The sequence below is a fragment of the Nomascus leucogenys genome, chromosome 10 (assembly GCF_006542625.1).
Source record: "Nomascus leucogenys isolate Asia chromosome 10, Asia_NLE_v1, whole genome shotgun sequence".
Lineage (NCBI taxonomy): Eukaryota > Metazoa > Chordata > Mammalia > Primates > Hylobatidae > Nomascus > Nomascus leucogenys.
In genome coordinates this window covers 956,930-975,661 of record NC_044390.1, presented here as the reverse complement: position 1 = coordinate 975,661, position 18,732 = coordinate 956,930, and the positions used below count along the sequence as shown (strand labels likewise).

Here is an 18,732-nt window from a genome sequence, read left to right as displayed (position 1 = left end):
GTCAATATTCTTTTTGATTTTTGGTCTATCCTTATTTGGTGATTTTAGATAGGCCATGGTTATAAAGTTAGAACTATATACATATAGATATATGTACAGCAATACTTTTGGTTTCATTAAGCAGACATTTACTGAGTGCCTACTTAGTGTTAGCATCTTATTAAAACTGCTTATTAAATCTCCTATCTTCTCTACTAGAGTCTAAGCTTTGAGAAAGCCAAGGCCTTTTTTCCTATTCACTACTGTGGTCCCAGTTCCTAGGAAGATCATAGTGTAAGAGGCCCATTTATGCAAGCTACATAAAGGAGGGAAGTAAAGAAGCCCAGTCCCAACACTGGCGTTCAAGTGTGTCCTACAGTCCTGGAAGGCCTATCTATACAAAGTGAAAAACAGGAGTTTTGGAGTGACCTGTGGGCAGCGTGAACAAGAGGTCACTTTGGTAAAGTTTTTGTTTGTTCATGCCCTCTTTCAACAATAGCACTCCTCAGCCAAGCATACAGTTGCACTGTTGCTTTCAGCCATCACTCCTCCCTCCTTTCTGTGACCCTACCCATACTCACCCCCAATCCTCTTACCCCCTCTCAGGCCATGGATCCATAAGGCCAAGGTTACCCTACTCTCCGGCCCCAGCTGTGGTCAATTTGTTTTTTGTTTTGTTTTGTTTTGAGACAGAGTCTCGCTCTGTCACCCAGGCTGGAGGGCAGTGGCGTAATCTCGGCTCACTGCAAGCTCTGCCTCCCAGGTTCAAGTGATTCTCCTGCCCCAGCCTCCTGAGTAGCTGGGACTACAGGCGCCCACCACCGTGCCCGGCTAATTTTTACATTTTTAGTAGAAACAGAGTTTCACCATATTGGCCAGGCTGGTCTCGAACTCCTGACCTTGTGATCCTTCCGCCTTGGCCTCCCAAAGTGCTGGGATTACAGGTATGAGCCACCGCACCCGGCCACCGTGGTCAATTTCAAACTGCCATATTGATGTCACTGAACCTGGAGTTGGGAAGAATTTCTGGTAACACACCTTTGTATTCTGTTTCCAATACACTGATGATGAGTATCCACAGATAGCCAGAAGAATAAAGATGACAATAAGACAGTAAAATGATCAGGAAGTGGCAAGTTTTAAATATTTGTTTTTTAAACAGTTTCATTGAGATATAGTGGACTTAAATTGTATGGGTTTTTATCCTTCACCTTAGAAGGGATTCAGTTGTATATTTTTAAAATATATATTTTGATATTTTTATGCATCTTACATTCCCAAAACCAAATATTTCTTCCAGCCCTTTTCAATTTATCCTTTGCAACGTATAAATTACTGATAGAAGGACATATTCTGCCTTTTGTAGGGGCTATTTACAAATATGTCCATAAATGGAAGACCTCATTATAAAACCTGATGAACCCTTTATAAAACCTGATGAACTCTTTCCCAGTCTTCTATCATTTATCTTTTTTTTTTGAGACAGGGTCTCGTTCTTTCACCCAGGCTGGAGTGCAGTGGTGGATTTATCATTTTGTGGTCATTATTTTTTTTATTTTTTTTTATTTTTAGCATAAGCTATCAAGCAATTCATGGTTCTTGTTTCATCTGTCCCCATGTGGATTTATAATCACAGATCTTTCGTTAAAGGCATAAAGTCTTCAGATTGCATTTCTAAAATTTAAAGACCCTTTCCTAACTATAAGATTAATATACAAAATAAAAATGTGTATGTGTACAAAATTATAAATGTTTTATATACAGTACTGAATTGTATCAACTGCTGCTTATTTAAGACAGATTGCTATCAGCATACAAAATATATTTGATGTTTAGTAGGTGTGTCTTTGAGTTTATTAACCTATATGTATTGCTTACTTCTTTAATATTTATGTAACGTTGCTAAACTGCTTGTCCATTAGAACATCCCACATTGTTGATTTGGCTTATTAAATCTCAGATTCTGTTCAATGTGTTCACCGCTCACTCCGCCTCCCATTTCCCAGTATTTCCTGTATACTAGATATTGATGGAGTGAGTGATTAAGATCTGTTCCAAATGGACAGGTTTATGTTGGTGACAAACGTGGAAACACAGTGTGTCTTTTGCTACCACAACATAAGCAGCCTGGAAATAAACATTACAGGTATCGTGTGTGCTGGTTGTGAGACACGTGTGCAGTGGTGACAGCACATCCTAGCAAAATACACATACATCTGTGGCATACACTGACAGATGTAGGAAACTGACACCCCCTAGCACAGCCTGGAGCCATTTGTGTATGCCACATCCACAACAGAAAAGATGTATGACAAACCTGAAACACATACACGCGCAGGCATGTGCAAAACATGCAAGGAACCTGTGAGACAGGATGGAGATACACACCATAGCAGTCTCCACAGAGATTCGTGGGACAGACATGTGCTAGGGATACCCAAAAATCTGATGTGTGGGGCCAGGTGCGGGGCTCACGCCTGTAGTCCCAGCACATTGGGAGGCCAAGGCGGACAGATTACAAGGTCAGGAGTTTGAGACCAGCCTGGCCAACATGGTGAAACCCCATCTCTACTAAAAATAGGAAAATTAGCCGGGTGTGGTGGTACGCACCTGAAATCCCAGCTACTCAGGAGGCTGAGGCAGGAGAATTGCTTGAACCTAGGAGGCGGAGGCTACAATGATCCAAGATCGCGCCACTGTACTCCAGCCTGGGCAACAGAGCAAGACTCCGTCTCAAAAAAAAAAAAAAAAAATCTGATGTGTGGGCCACAAACACAATTGCACTGTCTCTGTGGGCCAATTGTGATGAGGCAGGCACAACCTGATGTGATAATACTACTCCCTACACCCATCACTGCATACTAGATGATGTACTGATGAGGGAACTGGTTCATACCCCAGCACAACCTGGAAATACACATGTGTGAGCAGGTTTGACCTAGGCAGAATAGGATGTTTATTAGCTTTATAGGAGGGCTCAGCCCAGATTCAGCCAGTTTCAGAAGTAGTTGGTCAAGTACAGGTGGGAGAAGGAACGCTGTTGGGGATTAGTACTCATTGTCAGTCATTGATTTTACACAGGGCTGGGGAGGAGCAGTTGGGACTAAGGACACCTGCTAGAGGGGTTGGGAGGCGAAAGCCATGGGTACAGAGACACGCGATGGTCACGCTGGACATTCTCAGTTCTTCATCTTCTCTCCCAATGTCTGCAGTAGTGACTGATAACTGACAGTTTAGTATGGTGTGGAGGAAGCATCCTATGGTGGTGTTTAGATGGAAGACCGAAAGGACCCTACGAATGAATCATTGCATGTGGTTGTGAGAGAGTGATGTGTTTGGAGTGACACCAGGGACCCTGTTGGAGGTGTTCAGGCAGTGGCAATGCTGACCATAGGAAGCAAGTTTGTGGAGAAGGACTTCAGGCCCCAGGTGGCAGTGTCCCAGTGTGGTTACTCATGTTCTGGGCTTACCAGACTTGGCAGAGAGGAATCTGCCCAGAGTCTCCTGCATTTCCAGTCAGAGGAATAAAGGGACCAAAGCAAGCCAACCCAGTTCAGTGTAGACTTCAGCTGCTTGTGTGAGAAACACCTATCCATACCCAAAGAATGGACTAAAAGGCACGAAGAACAGCGAAAGTGAGACTTTCAATAACAGTCTTGCAAGATCAGGGGTCTGGTGTAGGCAGGCACATCTAGGGTAGTCACAACAGGTTATTTATCTCCTCACTCGCAAGTCCCTCCTCCCAGTTACTCATTGGTCCACTACTATGAGGTTACAGTCTTCCCAGATGTCATCTAAGTTTCATTATCCCCCTTATAAGGTTAAACCCCAGTCCCCTTCCCTGCTTAAGTTTTGATTTCCAATAATGAAATGTTCTTCCCTTTTATGGCCTGACCCCTTCTCTACATTCTGTGTACCTATTGTGACCTTCTAGATGCATGAGCCATGCGGTTTGTTACATTTGCAGGCTGGCTGCCAGTACTTAGATTTATCATGCCTTGAAAATGGGCTATTTAAAATATTTTCCCACACTTGGCAGCTGTGGTCGTGTATGGATGTTGCTTGCCCTCTCTGAACTGCAGATACATTGAGAGACAGGAATGGTCATTCCTCTCTACTCTTTTTGGGGGCAAGGAGGAATAAGTAATGAGGTAATCCTTAGGAGGCGGGTCAATATTAGCTCCACATGAAAACAGTAGTCTTGGCCAGGCGCGGTGACTCATGCCTGTAATCCCAGCACTTTGGGAGGCCGAGGTGGGCGGATCACCTGAGGTTGAGAGTTCAAGACCAGCCTGACCAACATGGTGAAACCCTATCTCTACTAAAACTACAAAAATGAGCTGGGCGTGGTGGCGCGCGCCTGTAATCTCAGCCACTCTGGAGGCTGAGGCAGGAGAATCGCTTAAACCCGGGAGGCGGAGGTTGCAGTGAGCCGAAATCGCGCCATTGCACTCCAGCCTGGGTGACAGAGGGAGACTCCAACTCAAAAAAAAAAAAAAAAAAAAAGAAAGTAGTAGTCTTGATTGTCAGCATCCAGGGAAGTGTGCAAACCATTCTCGTCTCAGCTTCCTGAGCAGTTGGCACTACAGGCGCACAACACCATGCCTGGCTAATTTTTGTATTTTTAGTTGAGACAGGGTTTCACCATGTTGGCCAGGCTGGTCTCAAACTTCAGGCCTCAAGTGATCTACCCTCCTTGGCCTCCCGAAGTGCTGAGATTACAGGTGTGAGCCACTGTGCCCAGCCAGAATTCCTTTTTTTTTTTTTTGGAGACGGAGTTTCTTGTTGCCCAGGCTGGAGTGCAGTGGCACTATCTCAGCTCACTGCAACCTCCAACTCCCAGGTTCAAGCGATTCTCCTGCCTCAGCCTCCCGAGTAGCTGGGATCACAGGCATGTGTCACCACACCCGACTAATTTTGTATTTTTAGTAGAGATGGGGTTTCTCCATGTTGTTCAGGCTGGTCTCAAAACTCCTGACCTCAGGTGATCCGCCCGCCTGGGCCTCCCAAAGTGCTGGGATTACAGGCGTTAGCCACCGAGCCCAGCCTCCTTTTCCCTTCGTTTTATTCTAATCAACCACTGAGGTTCAAAGAGGGGCAGACACTGACCATCACACAGGAAGGGAGGGAAGGGGAGGGGAAAGAGAGCAGGCAGGGCCAAGGTCTCTAGTCACTAACCCAGCCCAGCCCCAGCCCACTCAGCCCGTCCCTGGTGTGAGCCACCGCGCCGCCCAGCTGGAATTCTTCAGAGTAGAAAAAAGGGAAGGCTTTAGATGTGCCTAATTGGAGTCTGTGGGCCTGAGGAAGCTGAAGGCAGGCTAACTACAAATAGGGCCTACTCTGTGATTGGTTAGGGACACATACTTGATTTCATCCATTTGTTCTTAAATTGGAAAGGGAGACAAACATTAGAGAAGCTGTTGTCAGTCAAGTCCTTGACAGGGGTTGTTTGGGACTTTCTCAAGGTCACTTCCTTGGGAAGGAGTCCTTCAGAAATTCACAGTGAGGTCTTTGGACTCTGCAGCCAGTGCTTCTTCCAGAAATTCCATCCAAGTAGAAGCTGTGGGGTCAGGGGGTTCTAAGAAGCCCCATTTCTCTTTCTCTTGTACCTTAAGACCTGCCTGGATCAGATAAATGATAAGGCATCAACTCACTAGGTGCTGGGGATAGTGCTCGGCCCTGCTTACCACGTGCCTACCACACCTTTTGCCAGGATCCCAGAGAGTACTGTGAGCACCCATATTCCACAAACATAAAACTGAGGTACCAAGAGGCTGCAAAACCGGCAGAGTCCTGATGTTGGGCAGTGGCAGAGGAGGGACTAAACCCAGGCAGCAGAGGGCCTGGGGCAGCCAGGCACTGGAAGTGCTGCAAGCACCAAGACCCAGGGTGGTAGCCTGCAGGGGGAGGCCAGAGCATGAAAGCAGAGGGAGGTTTTGGGTGCAGCCTCCAAGTAGGGAATGGACAGTTTCAGTGTTGAGGCAGAGTGGCAAAGACAAGAGACCCGCAGCCCCCAGGAAACCCTTCAGCTATAAATACCACAGTCCCTCAGCACCTTTCACTCCCCTTCCCAAGGGTACTATCATCACCCTCTCCTCACCTTGGAAAGAAATCAGGGCTCCAACTAGAGCTGCCTTGCTGGAAGTTCGCACTGTCCTTGCCTGATGTATCATCCAGCAGCCCCAAGGCAGCTTCCCTCATTATCCTCTGTCATAAAGATATGATAAGTTTGTTTTTTCTCTAGGTAAAGCCAGTAAGGTAATAGAGCATCACCTGTTAGGATGAACTATGTGTGACAAATGATGCTGTCAAATTCGTGTTTGAGGACTTCTTGTTGTTTATCTTGAAAACATGTATGTAATGGACTACATCTGCTAGGCCATATGAAGGAGTGAGGCTTTTTTCTTACCTTGCAATTTCTTAGTGGATTGTCTGTGATGTGCATCACATTCTGGTTTAATGCTTAACAAAACTCTGTCTCTACCTTCGTGGAGAGGATTTCTGGGTTGGGAAAGGTTTCGTATTTATTTCACTGTTGCCCTCACACACCTGTCTGCTGAGACAAAATCTCAATCACCGATTTCATCAACATCTAGTGTACAAGTTAAACAGTGTCAGAGATTCAATAAGCCAAATCTAGAATACAGCAAATTCTAATAAAAAAAGACTCAGCAACTTCAAGAAATAAGAAAACAAAGGTAAATGGAACCTGTAGGTTACAGACTTATGAGATACAACTCCTGAAAGCTATTATATATACATTTGGATCCTGAATACAAATGATCTTCCTTAAGAAACGCATTGTTTTAGACAACTGAGAAAACAGAAGCGATAAAATATTTACATTTTAAAATATATTTGTGTGATTTTTTGGGGGGGTTATAAAAGAGCCTTTACATTTTAAAATTGCATTCTGAAGAGGCTATGCATTAAATGATATGATGTCTGGGATTATAAGTAAAATAACCCACTAGTACACATGAGGACCGATGAAACATAAATGACTATGAAATGATAAATGGTGAAGGAAAAAAAATAGTGAAGGAAGACTGGAGAAAGGTTCATCTGGCTTCATAACAGTCTTTTCCATCTTTTTTTGTAATTGAACACAGCTGTAACAGGAGACAAAATATGTCATTGTACCAGTAATTTTACACAATGAAAATTAATTTTATATGTTGAGAATGAACCAAAAAGACAGACGGAAACTTGGTTCCAGGGTATAAGCATGTATGAAAATATAGAAATATGCATTTTAAATATAAGCAGTTTAAGTTCCATTATACCTCAAACTACTTTTAAAAACTACTCAAAATATCCATAACAAATGAGTGAATGAATAAACGAATACTGGTATATCCACAGAACATCATACTTCTCAGCAATATAAAAAAAAGAAACTACTCATAGAGGTATAATGATGAATCTCAAAATAAATACATGAATATACCCAGGGATTAAAAAAGACTAAATACGTTATAGTTTCAATCATATAAAATTCTAGCAAATGAAAACTAACATATTATAATGGAAAGTAAATCAATAGTTGCCTATAGGCAGGTAATTATTAAAGGACAATGAGGTAACTTGTGGAATGACAGGTTCATTGTCATGATTGTGAAGAAACAACTTCTTCCTAATCATTTCATTACATTTTATTTTCTACATTCTTGAGGTTATTCGTGGCCACTGTATCAGTATGGTAGAAATAGAATATATTAGGATGCTATCAGCAACTTTTCCCAATTCTACATTCAGTAACATGTTGGCAGTTTCAAAATTGGCATGGTGGGAGCAATTACAGGTTAATATGAATATCAAAGCTGATCAAATTATATAGTTTAAATATGTACCATTTATTCTTATGAAAGTTATTAGGTTAGTGCAAAAGTAATTGCTGGTTTTGCATGTTGGACTTTGCCATTTTATATTGGAAAACATTCTTAAATAAATGTGGTTATACATCATTTTAGTAGGCATTTCTCGCTTTATGTTTTTTTTGCTGACTTACTACTTGCTGTTTATGTTTATTTTAGACTATGGAAATGTTAGACAAAACTCAAATTTCAGCGATTTTTTTGAGACAGAGTCTTGCTCTGTTGCCCAGGCTGGAATGCAGTGACATGATCTTGGCTCACTGCAACCTCCATCTCCCGGGGTTCAAACAATTCTCGTGCCTCAGGCTCCTCAGTAGCTGGGATTACAGGTGCATGCCACTATGCCCAGCTAATTTTTGTATTTTTAGTAGAGACAGGGTTTCACCATGTTGGCCAGGCTGGTCTCAAACTCCTGACCTCGTGATCCACCCACCTCAGCCTCCCAAAGTGCTGGGATTACAGGTGTGAGCCACCGTGTCCGGCCTCTTTTTTTTTTTTGGGATGGAGTCTTGCTCTGTCTGTCGTCCAGGCTGGAGTGCAGTGGCATGATCTTGGCTCGCTGTGACTTCTGCCTCCCGGGTTCAAGTGATTCTCCTGCCTCAGCCTCTCAAGTAGCTGGGACTACAGGCACATGCCACCACGCCCGGCTAATTTTTGTATTTTTAGTAGAGACGAGGTTTCAATATGTTGGCCAGGCTGGTCTCTAACTCCTGACCTTGTGATCCACCTACCGCAGCCTCCCAAAGTGCTGGGATTAGAGGCGTGAGCCACCGCGTCCGGCTGAGATTTTCTTACTTGAGCTCACAATGGGTCGTAAAGCAGCAGAGACAACTCACAATATAAACACATTTGGCCCAGGAACTGCTAACGAATGTACAGTGCAGTGGTGGTTCAAGAAGTTTTGGAAAGGAGACAAGAGCCTTGAGGAGAAGGAGTGTAGTGGCCAGCCACTGGAAATTGACAGTGACCAATTGAGAGCAATTTTAGAAGCTGATCCTCTTACAACTACATGAGAAGTTGCCTAAGAACTCAACGTCAACCATTCCATGGTTGTTCAGCATTTGAAGGAAATTGGAACAGTGAAAAAGCTTGGCTGGGCACAGTGGCTCATGCCTGTAAATCCCAGCACTTTGGGAGGCCAAGGTGGGTTGATCAAATGAAGTCAGGAGTTCGAGACCAGCCTGGCCAACATGGTGAAACCCCATGTCTACTAAAAATGCAAAAATCAGCTGGGTGTGGTGGCAGGTGCCTGTAATCCCAGCTACTTGGGAGGCTGAGGCAGGAGAATCGCTTGAACCTGGGAGGCGGAGGTTGCAATGAGCTGAGATAGTGCCATTGCCCTCCAGCCTGGGCGACAGAGCAAGACTCTGACTCAAAAAAAAAAATAAAATAAATCATGGTTCAAAACCACAGTTACTTTTGCACCAACCTAACAAAATATGGTTCAAAATAAAAGTCTGAATTTCCTATTGTTTTTGGAAAATCAGGTTTGACAACCCTATGTTGATTCCACCGTCTCTCTCCTCATGTCCTGGGAGAGGATTTTGCCTCAGTGATCGCAAATACAAGTGAACAGTGAAGGCCATTTCCACCTGACTCAACAGAAATGTTGGCTGGATCACAAAGCCTATATCAATGGCCTAGACCTCCCTTCTCTGTCCTTGTTTTCCTGCCTGCATAGCAATGACCTTGAAGTGAACATCCCAGAGGCTACAGGATTCCATAAAATTTCTGACAATGACCTCAGCTACACAAGATACACAATTCTGTAGGTCCTGGGAATTTCTGTACCTGCTCATCCTTAAGAGCCATAATAACGAACATCATGGAAACCTCTGTAAAAGGGGCACATTCTATTTATTGCAGTGTTATTGCAGTTTTCTACTCTCTATCAATCCAGTACTTCTATAACAATTATAATTCCTACTATAATCTTACCACCTGTGGTGCTACCCTATGGAATTCAGGATATCAAGGCATACAGGACCTGGGGAACAGATTTCCCCCACTGGCACTGAACACGATGCAATATTCCTTGTGAACAAGAGAACAATTTCGTGTTGCTTTCAGAAGGACCAAAGGATGTCAAGTAACTGCTGCCTCCTCAGGCTGACCCCTGTGGCATCCAGGATATAAATTAGGACAATACCCTGTAGTTTTTTCTCAGAGGCCTTGAATAGCAATGAAAACTAGGCTCAAACTAGAGAGAGAGCTATATTCTGCCATCCTACTGTCCCTGTCCCTGTTGAGCTACACAATGTTTGGGATCTCCAAAAAAAGTTATTCACCCCTTCATGTTAGCAGAACCCAACTGTTTTCAAACCAACCCATACATATAGAACCCCCAAGATTAATAAGGCCTTTATTATTGTACAAACCAATGCAATAAGAGGCAGGTGGTTCCCACAGTTGTTGATTTGAAGGCTGGCAAACTCTATCAAGAGTCATGTGAGACCAACAATATCCTGAAATATGTAGTCCCTCTTTTCAGGTCACCAGCAGAGTCCTCTGGGCCAAACTGGGTCAGGTCCATGGCCTAACTCATCAGAAAGGAAAAAAAAAAAAAGGAATAAATGCCTAGGCTATTTACAAATTCCTCCCATGAACAGGAGAACACCAAGGTTCACTTACCTGAATACACTGGGATGGGTGAGTGGTGCATACTGGTGGTCACCTGCCAGGCAGTAGAGGTAAAATGGCTTCCACTATAGTATCAGCAGAGACATAAATCTGACATGGGCCCTGGGCAGGGCAAAGGGTGCAATGCAGTTCGCACATACCTGGAATTTATGGAGATGTTCAGATATAGGATGTTCAATTCAGGCTGATGCCACCCTCATAAGGGATCTCCTTCAGAGCTGTTATATCAACCGGACATCCCTACATATCAAAAGTGTCTTTCCCTTGTGAACTGTGTGGCACTCAATGAGATATGGCCTTCAGCTGAAGCTTTCTGACATTCACTGTGTTCTCAAGGACTTTCTCCAGGGTGCTAACAGATTTTCCACATTGCCACTCATAAGGCTTTTATCGACTATGAATTCTCTGATGTTTAATAAGGCTGGAGTTATGGCTAAAGGATTTCCCACATTCTGTGCACTCATAAGGCTTCTCCCCAGTGTGAACCCTCCTGTGCTTAATGAGGCCGGAATTTTGAGTAAAGGATTTCCCACATTCACTGCACTCATAGGGTCTTGATCCAGTGTGAACTCTCTGGTGTTTTCGGAGACTGGAGCTGTAGGGAAAGAACTTCCCACATTCACTGCACTCATATGGCCTTTCCCCAGTGTGAACTCCCCGATGTTGAAGGAGTGCAGACCTTTGGCTAAAGGATTTCCCACATTCGCTGCATTTATAAGGTCTTTCTCCAGTGTGAACCCTATGGTGTTCAATGAGGCTAGAGTTTTGGCTAAATGACTTCCCACATTCGCTGCACTCATAAGGCCTGGATCCACTATGAACTTTCTGGTGCTTTATGAGGCTGGAATGATATGTAAAAAACTTCCCACATTCACTGCACTCATAAGGCCTCTCCCCAGTGTGAACTCCCCGATGTTGAAGGAGTGCAGACCTTTGGCTAAAGGATTTCCCACATTCACTGCACTCATATGGCCTTTCCCCAGTGTGAACTCTCCGATGTTTAATGAGGTTAGACTTGTTGCTAAATAATTTTCCACATTCATCACATTCATGAGGTCGTACTGCAGTGTGAACTCTCCGGTGCTGAATGAGACTAGAGCTTTGCCTAAAGGACTTCCCACACTCTCGACATTCATAAGGCTTTTCTCCAGTGTGAACTCTCCAATGGTCATTGAGGCTGTAGCTTTTGCTAAAGGATTTCCCACATTCACTGCATATGTAACATCTTTCTGTAGTGAGGGTTCTCTGCTGCTGAACAAGTGTGTGTTTACGGCTGAATGCTTTTGTGTGTTCTCCACAGTTGTAATGAGTTTTTCCTCTGTGACTGATGGCCCCACCATCGCTTCTGCTATTTGATTGCTCCCCAGTGTGAACGGCCTGTTGATGGAGAAATCCCAACTTGGCCAGGAAGTCCTTCCCAACTTCTCTGCAGGTGGAAGGCTCCTCTGACACATGGAATGTGCAGGTCTTCACAAACAAGGCTCTGCCCACATTGCTTCTGAAATGTTTTTCTCCAAGGTGCTGCTTCTGGTGATGAACATCTGCAATGAAATACAATTATTTCCCACATGCCCCACCGCTATATAATTTCTGCCTATGATGTGTCCCCTAGGGCCCAGCCAAGAGCAAAATGTCTCTCAAGACCAGGCTACATGTCTCACAGGGGTGGGCCTTCTAGGGAGAAAGATCTGCCTTAGAAGTCCTGAGCTGGGTCACTCCTTCTAAAGAAATGCTCTGCTCAGAAGGTGCCTCCTCATCCACCACTCTATGCCAAAAACCTAAAAGCAAGAAATGCTAGTGAAGTGCACATTAACTATGGTGGGAGGGGGCAGCCCCTAAACAAGTGTGTGTATGACAAACCCAGGAACAAGTCCATGGGATTGTTTGCATGACAGTAGAGTTGGGTTCAGGTTGCAGATGAGGCTGTTAGCAATTCTAGGATATAAAGATTACAAGAATGGGCCGGGTGCAGTAGCTCACGCCTGTAATCCCAGCACTTTGGGAGGCCAAGGCGGGTGGATCACGAGGTCAGGAGTTCAAGACCAGCCTGGCCAAGATGGTGAAACCCCATCTCTAAAGAAATACAAAAATTAGCCAGGTGCAGTGGCAGGCGCCGGTAATCCCAGCTACTCAGGAGGCTGAGGCAGGAGAATCGCTTGAACCTGGGAGGCAGAGGTTGCAGTAAGCCGAGATCACGCCACTGTACTCCAGCCTGGGTGACAGAGTGAGACTCCGTCTCAAAAAAAAAGAGTATGTTAATACCTCATGACACACTATGTAGACGCTAACATTAGAAAGAACTGCAGATGTAGCAGTGAGAAAAACAGATAAGATATGGATTCCAGAGATGTGAGGATTAGCCCCAGGCTGGGTGTTAAGAGCAGAAGTGACAAGTAGTAGAGCCAACATGTCAGCAAAATGTCAAGAATGGTGAAGGGAAACCGGAAGTGAGCTGCGACCACTGGCATTGGCACCAAAATGCTCACCAAACAAAATAGGTTGCTGCTCTGATACAGCATCTGGATAATGTAAGTACTAAGGGAAGAAAGAACAGAAGAGCAGCCTGCACTGTCCCACAAAAAACTCAGCACATGACAACCCACAAGAAACACACACACACACAAATACTACAAAGAAAATTTCAGAGGAATACTTTGTTTTTTTTTTTTTTTTTTTGAGACGGAGTCTTGCTCTTTCACCCAGGCTGGAGTGCAGTGGCACGATCTCGGCTCACTGCAAGCTCCACCTCCCGGGTTCACGCCATTCTCCTGCCTCAGCCTCTCCGAGTAGCTGGGACTACAGGCGCCCGCCACCACGCCCGGCTAATTTTTTGTATTTTTAGTAGAGACGGGGTTTCACCGTGGTCTCGATCTCCTGACCTCGTGATCCGCCCGCCTCGGCCTCCCAAAGTGCTGGGATTACAAGCGTGAGCCACCGCGCCCAGCCCAGAGGAATACTTTGTAAGAAGAGTCCATGGTCTACATAAGTAGTGACCATGTCAGTGACAATAACCCCTGGCATAGGCAGGCATAATGAAATGCCAGCTACGGGATGGAAGTAGTAGCTGGGGCACACAGGATCCTCAAATCTGGAAAAAGTCACCCAGACATGGAGGGGACAACCAAGGTGGGATGCACTAGGGTGACTGCAAGACTGTAGACTCTGAATTCTTCCCTATGAGGCTGTGGGGAAACAGGTGCTGGGGCTCCTCAAGGAGAGGGAGAGGAGAAGACAGTATGCACGCCTTAGTCTTACCAATGACAGAACTATGCAGGGAACTGAAAGCAGAGCCCATAGTCTTGTCATGAGAAGGACAGACCTGCCTATAGGGAAAAGAGGAAGGGCACAGACTAGCTCAGGGCACAGGAATGGGTAAAAGAACCTTACCTAGAGAGGTTAAAAGAGCCAAGTTCTCCAGCATCACATCACGGTACAGGCATCTTTGAGCCTCATCAAGGAGACCCCATTCCTCCCAGGAGAAGTGTACGGCCACATCTTCAAAGGTCACAGTGCCCTGCCACAATGGGAACAGATGAAACAACAAAGAGCCCCTATCCCAAGGACCCACAATGCATACCCCCACATCTTTACCCCATGCCCATTCTCTTCCCAAGCTCCCCAGCTGAGAGGAGAAACCAACACATGGATAAATAGGCATCTAAGCTGGGGGCCTGGCATGGAAGGATCCATACTATCCCATCATGAAATCTCCCTGAAATGTCCAAGGTCATCCAAGTCTCAATAGCAGGGCCCTGCAGCTCTCACTTACTCCCTTTCCAGATGCACGTCATTCTTCAGAATACACATCCCTCCTATCTCCAGACACCACAGCCCCAAGCCCAGGGCTGCCACCTCACTGCCCACACCATAGGCATCTCTTACCCCCCATGTCACTGTTTTAATCTCTTCCTCTTTACCCCATTAGCGAAGGCAGGATTGCCACACTAGGGTTATGGATATGGCCAAACACACAATACCTGACACTAGAAAGACGATACAGCAGCCAGGCACGGTGGCTCATGCCTGTAATCCCAGCACTTTGGGAGGCCAAGGTGGGTGGATCACGAGTCAGGAGTTCAAGACCAGCCTGACCAATATGGTGAAACCCCATCTCTACTAAAAATACAAAAATTAGCCGGGTGTGGTGACGCACACTTGTAATCCCAGCTACTCAGGAGGCTGAGGCAGGAGAATTGCTTGAACCCAGGAGGTGGAGGGTACAGCGAGCTGAGATTGTGAAACTGCACTCCAGTCTGGGCGACAGAGTGAGACTCCGTCTCAAAAAAAAAAAAAAGATGATATAGCAGTTTTATTAATCATACATACATAGAACCTGGGAGATGAAGACGATATGTACCACACAGGGTCACTTGGGGGTCTAGTCCAGAAAAAAAGTGAATAACCAAAAGCTGCGGAATGCAAGCAGTTTGAAAACAAAAGGATCAACGGCCCCCTGGTTCCCACAGTGGGCTTGTTTGGAAAACTCCATGGCTTGGTAGGGAGCTGAAATCTGCTACAAAGTGATAGGCAGAAATTGTGCCTGGTCTCCTTGATTAAAAGGGTTGTCTGTTTGGGAGAAGAGTAGGGAGGGAAACTTGTACTCAGGCCATTTGATGCCACCCTGATTTCACCAGATGTCATACTGGGCCTTAATTTTAGACTTTACACCATAACTTAGCACACAGCATCCAGAGTATGCTTGACAAATTCAAATGGACCTAATACTACCCTAGATCTCCCAGGGCATCCACTAGTGGTAGCAGCCCCAAATCCTATGAGGGCTCCCTGGCTGTCTCCATTCTTTGCCTCAGACTTACACCACACAGAACCACATGTGCATCTCAGATACCCATGGCCCTATTCCACTTCTGTGCTGCACTTGCAATCCCCTCAGCAGTAACAACCTTCCTCTGTCCACTTAACACTCAAAAACTAGCTCCACTGATCACCTACCCCAGGCCAAGTGACTGTCACAGATGACCACATCGGCACCTGGCCTTATCCTCCAGGTTGAATAAACACCCCAGGCCCCATCAAAGTCATCAAAGAATCCTGGTGATTCCACAGAGTGCTGAATAAGCACTAAGGAAAAAAAGGACAGCCATTTACCTCAAATACACCTATGCCTCTGCATCCACCTTACATCCACTCTTTCCTTGAAAGCGTATGCCACCTGCCCAACTATCCTCTCCAAACACCCTACCACCCTAGCCACTAACCTCCCTTACCTCTGTTTAGAAAGCCCAAGAACATCACCCACTTATCCAACCAAAAGGCTTGGTCCTTAGCCCCCACTCTGCCCTTCCTGGCCAAATAACCTGTACCACCATGCCTAAAGATTAACCGTTGTAGTCCAGATGCGGTGGCTCACGCCTGTAATCCCAGAACTCTGGGTGGCTGAGGCGGGTGGATCACCTGAGGTCGGGAGTTCAAGACTAGCCTGACCAACATGGAGAAACCCTGTCTTTACTAAATAAATACAAAATTAGCCAGGCGTGGTGGCACATGCCTGTAATCCCAGCTACTCGGGAGGCTGAGGCAGGAGAATTGCTTGAACCTGGGAGGCGGAGGTCGTGGTGAGCTAAGCTCGCGCCATTGCACTCCAGCCTGGGCAACAAGAGCGACACTCCATCTCCACAAAAAAAAAAAAAAAAAGATCAACCCTTCTAAATGTAATCCACAGCTCACTCACCTTAGTCCACACAATGACCACCACATTTTGGATGTCTCCATTCTGAAGCACTCCCCAGATTTCCAGACCTGGGTGTTCAGCCACATACTTAATGTCTCTGAAACATCTCAAACTCTTACACGACCAAATAAAGCTCCTGTTGTCTCCAGTGAATATTACTGTTAATATCAACTTCTCCATCTCATTTGAAGAACCATGGGGTCATCCCTGAATCCTGTTTCACTCCCCCGCTGTCTACATCAGAAAATTTAGTAGCTCCCTTTAAAAATTTGCATCCAGAATGCAACACGTCTCCTAATCAATGACTCTGGACTGGCTGTAGCTTCCACTCTGATCTTCTTTCCTCTTCCCTCAACCCCACAGTCTGCTCTCCAGGCTAACAGGATGGACCCTGTTAGGACTTAGGTAAGATCACCTCCCTCTTCTAACCCAAATCTCTCATTACCTCCAGAATAGGTACCCAACTTCTCAGGCAGCCACTGCAGTCCTGACTCCTTCCCCCTGCTCTTTGTTCCCAGCTAAAAGGAAACAGATCTATGGTTTCCTCAAAAATCTCAGCTTAGTTTTACTAAGCACTTGCGCCTCCTGATACCAGTGCCAGAGATAACCTTTCACAAGTTTCTACTGGCTGACAAAAATGGGAACACCTCAGTATAACCCCTGGCATGGACTTAGAGCCCTGGGCTTGGAATTTCTCCAGGGCACCAGACCCAGGATTGGGGTAACAGCACTTAAGAATACTAGGAAACCACAATCCCAAGAACATGGGGGTAGGGGCTACTGAGGAACCGAATACTCTCCACTTCCCTATGTAAGTTCCATACGCCCTTCTACAACTAGGAGAACCAGGGAAAGAGGAATGCATCCCTGGTGAGGCTAGATGGGCTCAAGCCTCCCTGTAGCCCTGCCTGGCCCTGAACTCAGCCTGGCCCTGAACTCAGGCTGGCTGTTTTACTTTCAGGTCTCAGTGCTGTCACCTCTTGCCAACTGTAGGGCAATGAAAAAAAGATGCAGCCTCCCACTATCTCAATGTCCTTATCGCCCCATCGCTGCTCTTCCTGTGAACAGTCTTTGGAAAAGTTTTTAAACCCTAACATAGGGTGGGCGCGGTGGCTCACGCCTGTAATCCCAGCACTTTGGGAGGCCGAGGCAGGAGGATCACTTGAGGTCAGGAGTTCCAGACCAGTCTGGCCAAAATGGTGAAATCCCATCTCTACTAAAAATACAAAAAATTAGCTGGACGCTGTAATCCCAGCTGCAGGCTTGTAATCCCAGCTGCTGGGGAGGCTGAGGCAGGAGAATTGCTTGAACCCGGGAGTCGGAGGTTGCAGTGACCCGAGATCGCGTCACTGCACTCCAGCCTGGGCGATAAGAGCGAAACTCTGTCTCAAAGAAAAAAAAAGCTAACATAAATGGCGTCCCTCCTTTGTTTAGAACTCTCCGTGGCTTCTAGCGTCCTCACAATGACAGTACAACCCTAGGAGTAACTCCGCCTCATATTCTTCGTTCCCTGCAGAAAACAGCTTTCCGAATTCTCCTGGCTCAGTCGCGCCTCAACCTTTGCACGCGCCGGTTCCTCCGCCTGTCACGCTCTCCCACACCTCGTCACACGTAGTGTCAGAAACAGGGCCCCACCCACGAGGGCCTCAGTGTCCCCGACCCTGGGCTGCGGGGACGCGAGCAGGCGCCCCTCACTGATGGCTTTAGAACGTGGGTGGGGGAAGGTGTGTGAGGCCGGGAAGACGCAGCACTCACCTGAGCTGGCGTCCTCAGAGTGGCCGCTGCCATTAGACTCTGTGGGTAGAGCTGGGCCAGGAGCGGCGGGCGACCAAGGTAGGGACCCGGGGACAGCGGTCCCTATCCCGGGCCTGACGTGGGTCCCCCAGGGCGGCGTAGCCAAGGCTTAGACGCTTTTGTGCAGCAGGGACGACGACTCCCCTCACGCCTTCGTGGCCCCAACCCGGTGCTCTGCTATCTCTGATCCGGTGAACACACCTCAGAGAAGCCAAAATGGCCGCCGCGAAGAGGACCCCCAAAAGTCCCGTCCTTTCTTTTTGTGACTCTCAAAGTCGGTCTTCTGAGCTTACTGGCTTAGTAGCGTGGCGTTCAACGCAGAGCATTCTAGGTAATGTAGTTTTCATAGATCCCGAGGTCGGTGCCGGGGACCCTTTGCATCAACCTCTTGGAGTAAAAGCGAAGCTCCAGGGCCCTGGGCGATGATAAATGGCTTATCCAAGTCCTAGGGCAGTGGAGGGGCTTCGCCCTTTCTTAAATGGGTCGTAATCAGACAGCTTATTAGAGGTGCCATCTGCAACTGATCACCCAAGTGTTTGGGGAATATTATTTCACACTTCATAAAGTTCAGCAGGCTCCCAGAGGCTAAAATTATTATCAGACGCTCCCTAAGGCTGCCAATCCAAATATGTACATCATTCCATAGAGCCATTCAGACACGAAATATATCCACTAGTAGGGAAGCTAATAAACATTACCATGTAAGTTTATTCCTTTTTTTTTTTTTTTTTTTTTTTTAAAGACAAAGTT

At 46.1% G+C, this 18,732-nt stretch overlaps 2 protein-coding genes across 4 annotated transcripts in view; one reads left to right on the top strand and one right to left on the bottom strand.

Annotated features, from left to right (window-relative positions):
• The window catches only part of ZNF776 (zinc finger protein 776), an 81,766-nt gene that overhangs the window by 10,420 nt on the left and 52,614 nt on the right, over nucleotides 1-18,732 (top strand). The window lies entirely within an intron of this gene.
• On the bottom strand, nucleotides 5,022-18,634 carry ZNF154 (zinc finger protein 154). 3 transcript variants are annotated; one of them, XM_030819494.1, is made up of 5 exons: nucleotides 17,944-18,634; nucleotides 13,884-14,010; nucleotides 10,488-12,037; nucleotides 10,235-10,392; nucleotides 5,022-7,091 (listed from the first exon to the last, which is right to left on the bottom strand). In XM_030819494.1, exons 1-3 carry the CDS (start codon nucleotides 17,974-17,976, stop codon nucleotides 10,884-10,886), a joined length of 1,314 nt encoding a protein of 437 aa, XP_030675354.1. In that variant the 5' UTR covers nucleotides 17,977-18,634; the 3' UTR covers nucleotides 5,022-7,091; nucleotides 10,235-10,392; nucleotides 10,488-10,883. The 3 variants fall into 3 exon arrangements, with proteins under 3 accessions (XP_030675354.1, XP_030675353.1, XP_030675352.1); XM_030819493.1 differs by lacking the exon at nucleotides 17,944-18,634 and having other exon boundaries at nucleotides 13,884-14,495; XM_030819492.1 differs by lacking the exon at nucleotides 17,944-18,634 and having other exon boundaries at nucleotides 10,235-12,037; nucleotides 13,884-14,495.